General features: G+C 35.2%; 1 protein-coding gene across 1 annotated transcript; it reads left to right on the top strand.

Moving 5' to 3' along the window:
- The first annotated feature begins 5215 nt into the window (after positions 1 to 5215).
- Positions 5216 to 12338, top strand: LOC117578024 (dynein regulatory complex subunit 4). The gene is made up of 5 exons (XM_034263124.2): positions 5216 to 5553; positions 6757 to 6799; positions 10697 to 10861; positions 10927 to 11230; positions 11289 to 12338. The coding sequence occupies exons 1-5, from the start codon at positions 5551 to 5553 to the stop codon at positions 12211 to 12213; spliced, it is 1440 nt and encodes a 479-aa protein (XP_034119015.1). The 5' UTR covers positions 5216 to 5550; the 3' UTR covers positions 12214 to 12338.
- Positions 12339 to 12427: the final 89 nt, after the last annotated feature.

The following is a 12427-nucleotide window of genomic DNA, read 5'->3' as shown; positions in this document are numbered from 1 at the left end:
CTCTTAAACGTTTCTTTCTTATGTTCCTCAATCCTTTTACGTTACTCTTAAACGTTTTTATTATGTAGATCACAAATCAATAACTTAATTAGAATATCACCTGCAACTAGTTTAAAATTATTTAATTATTAGAGAAGTCAAATGGGAAATAGACTCAAAGTGGAGTATTTGAATAAAATAATGTAAAAATTGTCTTCAGCTTAGACTACTTCGACTACTAGATTAATAAAAATTGAATACAATAAAGCATTATATAGATAAAAGATTCCATTTTAAATATACGAAATTTTGATAAATAAAAGCTTCGAAGTGGAGACTTCAGTTTTTAAATAATTACAATAATTTATAGAAAATACCTTATGTGTGGACTATTCAATAAGTTCATATAATGTAGGAAATATTTAAAGTATAAGTAAGTCAGGGTTTTATTATAAGATTAATAATGGAGTGCAAGTCATTTAATTTACTGTTTCTACTGGGAAAATATAAGGTAAACATTTCGAACATACAACAAGCTTAAGTTACAAACTACACGAAAAAAATATTTAATTAAAAGCTATGCAAATGTTGCTGGAAAATAAAACAAGCGTCATTCTGACTAAACTAATTTAAATAAAGTAATGTCACAAATGAAATTTATATTCAATTGTATTAACCCTTAACTGCATTTTTCTATTGGCGTTTTTGGAAAATATGAAAAGTTTCATGAAATATATATATGGGTAATTCTCTGACGGATGTCTTTTCAGTGAACAAGAAAAACATAACCTGAAACAATTTTAAAAATAAGAAAAGCTTACTCTTATAGCTCTAGATTCGTACTTTAATTAGAGCTTGGAATGGCTTTGGAATTTTCTTTCTGTTTTGTTTTCTGTTCTGGTAATTGCACAAATTAACAAATTCGTACTTAAAACCAAAAAGTGAACGAATTTATACATTTTATCGTAAAACGGAACAAGTTTCTAAAATTAATCTTAGCTCTAAAAATAGTGTTAATCCAAAGCTTTAAGAATAACCTTCACTTATTTCTAAAATTGTTTTAGTTTATGTTTTTTTTTTTACCACCAGAGAATTACCCATATGAAGATAAACGTTCGACTAATAACTTATAAAACTTTAGGACAGGTTTAAAGTATTAAATTTTTTGCATAAATATAATAATGTAAATTAACTAAAAGTAAGTCATTACGTTTGCTACTTTCTAATGGCAAATGTAACACAAATTCGAAAATTCTAAAAACATAATTATGAAATTCGAACCAGATAGCTTCTTGCTAAAATTTACTTTTTACCCAACAGTCTATTTTGCTAATTAGAAGTATTTAACAAATGTTGGGTAAATCAGATAGTGAAATAAATTGAATGTAAAGCATATTTCGCAGAATCTTAAATCCTAATTAACTAAATACTTGTTGCCACTTAAATTACTTGCTTTGCTTTTTTTTCTAGGAGCGTTTATAATTTCCACGGTAAATAAAACAAGTGCCACCTGCAGCGTTTTAAGCCAGAATTATGCAGAGTTTAAAGATAGTAGAAAAGACAGAGAAAAAATAAAGGCAGACAAATGCGGCGCGGCTAACTCAATCAACATATTTAAAAGGCGAGTCTAGCTTTGTGCTTTGCATTAACTGAAATCAGCGTACTTAGTTTCACTTTCAATCAGTGGCAGGAAACAGAAAGTCGAAGCTAAAGCTGAAGCCACGTGACCCTTGGCAGCCGTTGCCTTTCGCTGTTCGCTGTTACCGTTAACAGTTAGCCGTGCAATGGGCCATGGCTAACAACAACAGCAACAACAACAACAACAACAAGCGTAGCATCTGCCAATACAAAATTATGCGGTATACCGTAAACGTAACGCCTTCTCTTCAGAGTCTCGAATCTTTTGGCCGCGGGGCATTTCAGCGCAAGCAAGTAAGAAAGCTAGAGTCGAGTGTGCTCGACTGTGAGATACCAGCTAGACATTTGGAATAAAACCAATTAAAAAAAATACCAATAAAATATATATACCAAAAAAATACTAAAATATGCCGAAGACCATACATTTGAAATATATACCGTATACATGAAAATATACTGAAAATATATTACAAAATACTGAAATATACTGAAGATCATATTGGTATATCATCGAAGTGCTAGAGTGAAATGTACCAAAAATGTATCAACCAAATACTAAATTATAATGCATATTTGGTGTATCTATAAAATACTACGGTTAGAATATACCAAAATACAAATACTGAAATATACCATCTGCTATATTTGGTATATTGACATTGTACTGCATTTTAAATATATCTTATATGTGGAAAAAATACTAAAATATACCAAAGGTCATATTGGTATATCGAAATTTGAAATATACAAAACATATATAACAAATATACTAAATTATACAGAAGGCCATATTTGGTATATCGATAGTGTGCTACATTTGAACCATGCTATGGAGTAAAAAACATTGCAAAAATATATGTAAAATATACTAAAATATACCAAAGGTCATATTGATAGATCGAAATTTGAAATATACATAATATACAAAACATATATAACAAATATACTAAAATATATCGAAGGCTATATTTGGTATATCGATATTGTGCTACATTTGAACCATGCTATGGAGTAAAAAATATATCAAAAATATATGTAAAATATACCAAACTATACAAAAGGTCATATTGATAGATCGAAATTTGAAGTATACCAGTATATACATATATATACAAAACATACATTTATGTCAAATATACAAAAATATACCGAAGGCCATATTTGGTATATCGTTATTGTGCTAAATTTAAAATACACCAGATTGTCAGCCAAAGTAAACATTACAAGTGTTGTCGAAAAACAATTATAGTTTTATAGTCTGAAAGATCTAGGTGTTTAAGCGAACGGACAGACAGACAGGAATATATACGAGTATACTTTATGGGGTCGGAGATGCTTCTTTCTGACTGTTTTACACATTTCCTGCCGGCTCTGAGCTAAAATACCCTTCTACCTTCTATGGGCGACGGGTATAAAAAGGGTTGAAAACTTGCCTTCGCCCCAAAAATTGACTTTTAATGAAAACAATTGAAAATTCTGCGCCACAGCACAGCTTCGATGCTGCGGTTATTAATTTCAATTAAAGCATTTAACCGGCAAGCACAAACAGCCAAACAGCCCCGGCAGAATATCCTTTTTATTTGCCGGGGCCTGGCTTCGCCTGTCTCTTCGTCTGTTTACACAACCGCCAAGAAAGCAGCGCATAATAATTTTGCCAACAACCACGCCCCCCGCCCCCCTCGGATGGGCCTCTTCTACAGCCTCTTCTCCACCTGCTACACGCTCAATTGCTCTTGCCCCAGTGCCACGTGAATTAAGGCGTGAAATATTCGCGCCAAACTTTCGCATTTAAAGTTCGCCGCCGTTCGCTTTAACAATTTGATTAAATAGATATTCTAGAGAATATTCCTGGGGACACAACCTGATTTAATTAATTAAAGCCGCTTCGCCTCGATGATGGCATAAATTATGATATTCAACATAAAGCAGTTAAATATAAAAAGCAAAGCGAAGGGGAGCACAATAATGACTGCAATTTGTTGTTAGATTTGCTGTCTGAAATGCGAAAAATGCATACGAAATGTGCAGCCAAAAAGCCAAAAGAAAAGCAGAGGCAAAGGCAAAGGCAAAGACTATTTAAGCGCCAGTTGTGTTGTGTGTGGCAAGTGTGAGGAAGTGGGGCAAAGTCGCCAACGCCAGTCGACAGTGCCACACACAGCAGAGATATTTATGCGACTCGACCCGCTTCGCTTTGCTTTGCCTTGGCAATTTTATCGGCCAGCCGTTAACTTCTTAAACGAGTATTTCAATTTCGTCCTGTTTTGCCCTGTTTCCTGGCCACTCTTCTGTTTGTTATACCCTCTAACTAGCTTGAAAGAGGGGTATGATTGCTGGCAAACTGATATTTAAATAGCAACACTCACCAAGCTTTAAGCAATCGTTTCTTATATTAGTTTCAATAATACATGAACGTAATATAAAAATACAACAAAAGTTCAAATTTTCGAAGATAGTTTTTGAATTTGTTTAACGCATTTGAATAGCAATACATTTCTTGTAATATATTGAAAACTTGCATTTGTCAATTTTAAATTATTTATAGGATAATAGAAAACTGCTTGGAAAATGCAGCAAAACTTGCAATTTACCTTTACGAGGGTAAGCAGATAAAAAGTCGGCCTAACAAAGAAAACATTTTTTTAAAATTTCGTAAGTATTTTATTCGATTAGTGTTTTCTATCAGCTGATTACTGTGAAAGTTTCATGCGGTTTTATCAACACTCGTACCTTCATATCAAAACTTACGAAGTTCTGCCAAATTCGTTCTTTTAGAATTTGGAATAATGAATTTCAAATATGTACATATAATGAAATATTTTAGATTACATCGCTTTTTTAAGAATTTTAAAATGTTCATTTGAAACTTAAATTATTACAAGCGAAAGTAAGAAGATTTTCACATAGCTTTTAAATAGTTATTTAAGAAAAACTTTTGTATGGCAAAAAACGCCAAATTAACTCGGGCTGAAAATTTGGCCTTCAGCAAATTTAAGTATTATTGTGGTATTTAGTATAATTTTACTTGTTTCAGATTGGTAAAAAAGTAAATAAAATAAATTCAGTGCTACATATAAAGTAAGTAATTCTCTCATCATTATAATATTCTATCAATAACGTAAAAACAAAAATAAAAGCTTGAAACTTATGGGTTTGAGAATACTCTTAGATTAATATCAATAACATTCTATTATCTATAGCTACCTAATAATATCATTAATAACATTCTATCGACAATTTTGAAATCTAAAAAAAACAAATTATTCAAAATTATTTTATGAAACTGATTTACATAAAAATGAACTAGCTGCAACTACCAAAAAATATGATTGATATTATTGATTATCATAAAAGAATCTACTACTTGCAATTACTATAAGAATCCCACTTAATAATATTCTAATAGTAGTATTAATATACAACTATTCATAGCTTTCAAAACTGACGAGTTGCACTTGCAATCAAACTTGCTACAGGGTTGCAAGTTGCCGCCTGTTGATGAAGATGGAGCATAAGTAGCATAGCCTGAAACTGACACAAAACTAAGTACTCAAAAAGAGGGGAGAAAAAAACTCAGTAATCCAATAATAAGTCGAATGTGAAGCACAAATTTCAGAATTCACACAAACACCGAATAAACAAATTGAATATAACACACCAAAAAAAAAACAGAGGATAAAATTCGCTGATAGCAGCTCAGCGGTTGCTTGGCAAAACAGCTGACTAAATAATCGCTTGGTAACGCATGTGGTTGCCCCAAGCAACCGATGCAACCGGCAACCAGCAACCGGCAACCGGCAACGTGCAACCGGCAACGTGCAACGAGCTTAATCAATAACAAACCACACGCATAGACGAAGAGACGTAGAAATTGGAAGACGCGAGAGAAGTTTTGGGAAGAAAGAACTCCATCGTAAATAGTTATCAACAAACACAATGGTAAGTTGTCTTTTTTTCATTTTTGTCGAAGATCTGTTGCGTTGAGCAAATAAGCAGCTTAAGCTGCAGCTGCTGTTGCAATAAAGACCGTTCACATTGTCGTTGTTGTGATAAGAGAGCGAAGCGAGAGTGCGAGAGTGTGTGTGTGGCAGAGGCAACTAACTGGACCCTTGCAACAACTCCTTCCATCGCTTTCTGGCATATTCAATTTTTCATGCCAAGCCAGGCTGTTGTTGTGCAGCAGCAGCAGCAGCATGCTGTGTGTATATATTTACATTTATAGGTATATACTTATATATATATATAGTATATCGGCGATGAAATGTATGCTCGCCGCGTGCTGCAGCGTGCCACACGCTGCATGCCGCATGCCTACGCTTGTTAAATTGCAAAAGAATTGTGCAGCAAGCATAAAAAAAAACGAAACGCGACACCCCCCGCTGCTGTTGCTTTTGTCCGCGTTTTTCGACAATTTGTATACGCACATATATATATAAATATACTATATATACTATATATATATACTATTATTATTTATGAAAATTTTACGCCTTTTACGCCGAGACACACACAGACGCAGCGAGGCCAGAGCACAGTAGCCGCCGCGGCTTCGAAAATTTTTGAATAATTTGCAGTCATAAAATATGCAATAAGCCAACAGCTGTTGTGAAATTGTTTTGAAAGCCGCGCCATCACATTATTTAAAACGGGCAAAGGCAACAGCCACGGCAACAGCAACAGCAATGGCAACAGCAACAGCAACGACAGCAGCAGCATCGTTGTTGCCACAACCAACGAGCGAGTGAGTCTCCAACTCTCTCTGGCTTTTATCGCTGGAGAGACTCGCGGACTCTCGACTCCAACTCCAACTCCAACTCCGTCTCCAACTGCGACTCTGATTTCCTGCGTTGCATTTTCGCAGTGTGAAAAACTGCGAGGACAACTTGAAATCGAATTAAGCCTTAGGCATGCAAGCATTTTACACTACTTGAAATATGCGAAAGACACACACACACACACACAAAAGTGGTTAGCATAATTATGCAGAAACAAGTGCGAACAATATTCGCATTAAACGCTGCAATCAAATTGAGCGCGACTTTACACACACAAACACTGATTCTTTACACAAATAATATATGAAAAACATTCATTATCGGCATATTTTTAAAATGCTTTTGTTTCGACTTTACTTTTTCACAGCCGCCAAAGGGTAAAAAAGGCAAGAAGGGCAAAAAAATGCCAGGTGAGTGTTAAGCAAATGATTATTATTATAATATATATTTTATGATGCTATGGGGGAACTCTTGAGAATATACAAGCAAAGAAAAAGAGAGCTTAGCTTTAATATTTTTAATCAAATATTTATAAACGATCATAATTTATTTTTATTTATTATTTGAACATTACTAAAAGAGTATTTAAAGTGAAAATGAGAATTTAGTGAACGTTTTCAAAAAAGGATGAGACAAAGAGGACCACTTAGACTTTTCTTTAGATATAAGAAATATAACATAAAATTTGTAGTGAAAACTATTTTCATATATATGTACATTTAATATAAATGAAAAATGTTTACAATTTAAAAGATATACTTTAACAACATAGTTTTGGAACTTAAATATGAACGATTACTGATAATCATCTAATGCTTGATTGACAAAATAATATAGTAAGTTGTTTCTTTTTAAATGACTGATGATGCATTAACTGTGCGATTGATAATTGAAGAGTGAAATTTATTTATTTAGCTAACTGCTAAAACTGCATTTTAAAATGTGACAAATTAGAGAATATCTTTACTTACTTATTTTTAACATTTAGAAGACTCTTTTAATATATTGTAATTGCAAATTAAATTTAACAAGCAAAACCTGTTTTGTATCACAAAATAAAAATGAACTCCGACCAATGTTATTCATCTCTACTTAAACAGATTATATGCAAGAAAATAATGTAAGGAAGCGAGTGAAAGTATTTACGAAAATCCCATTTAACTTATTTAAAACAGCAATTCAGTATTCTAAATGAAATTGTTTCTAAAATACTAAGTCTCAGTAGTAACATCGTAATAAACTAGAACATTAGCCATCGAAACCTGTATGAATTGAATGACTGACTGAAATGATTCATAATTGAGATGAAAGAGATTTCGATATTTAAACATGAACATTTGAGAACATTGAGATTGTCTTAGAATCACCTGCTTTTAGAACTTTAAGCAATGTGCTAATTGGAATCAAGCTTTAAATATATCAAGAAGTGTTTGGATTGAATGACTGATTAATATTATTGATGACAAAGGATTAACTAAAATAATTAAAACTGCATTTCACTAATACATATTTTCACATACGAGTATACATTTTAATTAAAACTGTTTTAGTATCAGTTGCTTTTAGAACTTTATATTATGAATTCACAGAATTCAATATATTATAATACTGATTGACTATGACTTTGATAACTAAAAGGATTATATAATAAACCATAATTAGTTTAACTATGTTTATTATGATGAATTTAGTAAATAATCATATAGCGAAAAAAGGGAATGCAATTTAAAGTTACTTCCCTGATGAGATCAACTTTACGCCAACCGAAAGCAAATGCACACACAATTCACAATTGGGCAGATAAAATGATTGCATCGATAATTTGTGTTTGCTGTGCAATTATTTTGCAGTGAAATTCAATACTTATTATTTAAATTGTTGACCAATCGATTATTCGTGTCAACTGCGGCAAACATTGAAGGCGAAGGCGAAGGCAAAGCTCAAATTCTATTGAAATACTAAGACTGTATTTAATTAGTAATTATTTTATAGACAGCTCGCAACGTATACGTAATTAATTTGTGTGGTGCACGTTGCAAGTAGCAAGTTGCAACAAATGCAGTCCGTCCGTCTATCGTGTCAGTTGGTTAGGAAAACAATTTGTCAAATAATGATAATCTGAGGCTTGGTCAGCACTCGGAGTAGCTGTAAAAGAAGCAAAAGTGTGGCAAGTGTTGTGCCTGCCACATGCTGCTCACTGCTTGCTGCGCTCTCGCATACAATTTAATTGTGCAACGGGCAGCTCTCTATGCTCTGCACTTGATGCTGCAACAACAACAACAACAACAAAACAAGTAAAAAAGCTATAGTCGAGAGTGCTCGACTGTTTAGATACGCGCTACGTAAAAAAATATATTAAATTAATATACCGCAAGAATACTAAAATATACCAAAGGCTATATAGTATACTGTTGATGTACCACATTCGAAATATACTATAAAAGTCAAAATATACCGAAAATTGTTATAAAAATACTAAAATACTACGAATGATATACAACAAAAATATTGAAAATATTCCGAATGTTATAATTAGTACATCGATATAGTTCTCCATATGAAATATACCATAGAGGTCAAAATATACCAACAATATATCACAAAAATACTAAAATATATCGAATTCTACATTTGGTATATCGATATAGTGCTACATTTCAAATATACCATGGACCTCAAAATATACCGAACATATATCGCAAAACTTCTAAATTATACCGAATGATGTATCACAAAAAACAAAAATATACCAAATTATATATACGTCAAGATGTACCAGATCGTCAGCTAAAGCAAATATTTCAAGTGGTGCCGAAAAAAAAATGATAAAGATATCTCTGAGATCCAGTATTTCATACGGATGGACAGACAAACAGAAATATATATATTCTTTATGGGGTCGGAGATGTCTTCTTATGCCTGTTATATGCATTTCCTGGATGCACAAAATTATAAAACCCTTCTTCCCTATGGGTAGCGGGTATAAAAACGAAATGTCCACTTAATTTCCACGAGCTTGGGCCTCTAACGCACATAATTGTTTCTCCTATGGCCAAAGTCCACTTTTGCCTGTCGCTATAAATGCTGTCCGTTGGAAAAAAGAGTGACTGAGAGGGGGGACAAGGGTATGGGTATGGAAAGGAGGTGCAAGGCAGAGTAGCAGCCGGCCAACGATGCCAATTACACAAACCAATTACAGCAGAGGCGCACATATGCCGATGCGAATGCGAATGCGGACAAGCGAGTGCACTCCTAAAATACAAAAACACACACACACAGAATCGAGGCGAAGGACAGAAAGGCAACCAACATTTCTTATTAAATTTTCATAATAGCAGTTGAGAATGCACAAAAACTTAAAGTGAGCTGGCAAACACACAGTTTGCCTATTAAGACAAAACAGTTTGTGAAAAAAAATGTAAAATGCGTCGATGAAATCAGAAACTATAAAAGATTGAGACACCGAACTTTATCAGTAACAAAATTCTAAAGGCACACGATTTTATTTTCTTCTTAATATGTTGGAAAAATGAATTAATATTTAGATGTACAATGCTGAACTTTGATTTAAGTGTAATTTGTATAACTTTCTACTTGACGAGTTGAAATATTACCTTTAAATTTCAATACCAATATAGTAGATTATTTTACCCATTATTTTACCCCAAATTTTATGGCAATCGGACCAAAAATATTAAATAATGACCAAAAATTCGTACTTTATAAAATGTAAGCTAAAGCAGATATTACATTTATACCCCAGATTTAATAATAGTTGGACCACAAATTAATCCGATTTAAAATAGGTCTGTAAAATAGAAGGGTATGTCACAGATAAAACTTAACTATTTAGTAGATATAAATTTAGTAGATATTGTAGAAAACAAATCTTAAAGGAAAGTTTCGTAGATTTCGTAGATAGTAAAACCACACTAAGCAAAGGGTCTATCATAGCCAAAACTTAATTATTTAGCAGACGACTCAAATGGAACATTTTATATGAATGCTTTAAATTTTGTAAGGATCGGATCATAAATTTAGTAGATATTGTAGAAAACAAATCATAAAGGGAAGTTTCGTAGATTTACAGTAAAATCACAATAAGCAAAAGGTCTATCACAGCCAAAACTTAATTATTTAGCAGACGGCTCAAAAGTGGCATTTTTTTATAATGATCGGACCAAAAATAATAAATATATGCAAATTCTAAAGGAGGGAATTTAAAATAAACCCACAAAAAATCAAAGGGTCTATCTCAGCCCAAACTTGACTGTAACTTTCTCTCATATTTTGATTTTGTGTTGCAGTGCTCATCGATGGCGTGGACACCTCATCGATGACACGCGATCAGCTGGAGGCGTTTGCGCTGCGCCTCAAAGCGGAAATGGATCGGGAGCGCGAGGAGCGCAATTACTTTCAGTTGGAGCGTGACAAGATACGTACCTTTTGGGAGATAACACGCCAGCAGCAGGGTAAATAATACACGAATGATTGCAATCACTTCAATTGATTTATGTTCCTTATGTTCGCTGTGCAGAGGAGTCCAAGTATGAGCTGCAGCAGAAGGATAAGGAGATTGAGGCCACGCAGGATCTCGCGGACATTGATACCAAGCACATTATGCAGCAGATGAAGCATTTGCAGTTCGAGAATCACAGCAAACTCGGCGAAGTGCGTGCCGAGGCGATGACACAGCTGAAAGTGGCACAGGAGCATCATGTGCTGCAGGAGATGGAGCTGCAGAATGACAAGCGGCAGCTGCGTCGCATTGTGCGCGAACGCATCGAGATGAGCGACATGCAACACCGTCAGCTGGAGGCGCATTTCAATCAGCAGCTGCTGTGAGTACAATCCAACTTCTTCTTCCATTATCGATGATTGTTTCTTTCGTTCTTCTAGTGAGCAGCGTTTGTTGTTCGAAAGCGAGCGCAAGGATAACGATCGCCTGCATGAGGAGAAGATGAAGGAGCAGCGCACCAAGCTCGAGCTGTTCTTCAACTCGCAAATGTTCGAGGTGGAGGAGCGCAAGAATCAACAGATCAAGGATCTTCAGGATCATCACGATCTCGCGTTCAACGACATGAAGAACTACTACAACGACATTACGCTCAACAACCTCGCTCTCATTGGCAGCATGAAGGAGCAGATCGAGCTGTTGCGTCGGCAGGCCGATCGCAGTGATCGCATCGCTGCCGAGGCGAGTGCAGAGACACGTCGCCTTAAGGAGCCGCTGGAGCAGGCGAAGACACAGATGAAGGAGCTGCAACGCAAGCTGGAGTTCTACGATCGCGACAAGCTGCAGCTGGGCCGACTGAAGAAGAGCAACGTCACACTTGAGAAGAAGGTGAAGAGTCTGATGTGGGAGTCCGAGACGCTGCTGTTGCGCAACGATGCGCTCGTCGGAGAGCGTGCGACGCTTAAGGCACGCTTCAACGAGGTGATCGTGGAGCTGCAGCAGAAGACGGGCCTGAAGAATGTGCTGCTCGAGCGCAAGATCGCGGCCCTAATGCGTGAGGATGAGAAACGCAGCATTGTGTTGCGCAAAACGATGGCCAGCTGTGCTCCCGAGTTTGCCAACAAGCTCGAAGATGTGGAGAAGACAGTTAGCGATGTGGTCGATACGAAGAATCAAACGATCATCGATCTGCGCTACGAACTGGCCAAGGCATGGAAGGCGCACGACGATCTCCTCGAGACATACGAGTGCAAGCTGAAGCAATATGGAATTCCGACCGATGAGCTCGGCTTCGATCCGATTCGTGATCGCGACAATCAGCAGCTGTATATCTGTGGACCCGCTGGCATCGTGACCCAGAATAAATGATCGAAAAATCCAAAAATATAGATACAAGTTGTTTCGCGCGATCAATTTTCGTTTTAAATTAATTTCAGTTTATTCAATTCTTGATGTCGTGTATATAAATATCAATAAAAAAAAAAGAAAGCGTATACCAAACATGTTTGTCTATGATTTCTCAACTTAATTTCACTCGAATTTCAATTTTCTAGAATTCAGTTGACAACGGAAAATCGGCAGC

The sequence above is a fragment of the Drosophila albomicans genome, chromosome X (assembly GCF_009650485.2).
Source record: "Drosophila albomicans strain 15112-1751.03 chromosome X, ASM965048v2, whole genome shotgun sequence".
NCBI classification, from domain to species: domain Eukaryota; kingdom Metazoa; phylum Arthropoda; class Insecta; order Diptera; family Drosophilidae; genus Drosophila; species Drosophila albomicans.
The sequence above is the reverse complement of the archived record's forward strand: the minus strand, read 5'-3'. Positions and strand labels throughout refer to the sequence as shown.

Bases quoted from the DNA above. Each gene is read 5' to 3' on its own strand.
- LOC117578024 (XM_034263124.2), top strand. The intron at 10,862-10,926 runs GTAAATAATACA...TTCGCTGTGCAG, and splicing joins GATAACACGCCAGCAGCAGG to AGGAGTCCAAGTATGAGCTG. The intron at 11,231-11,288 runs GTGAGTACAATC...TCGTTCTTCTAG, and splicing joins CATTTCAATCAGCAGCTGCT to TGAGCAGCGTTTGTTGTTCG.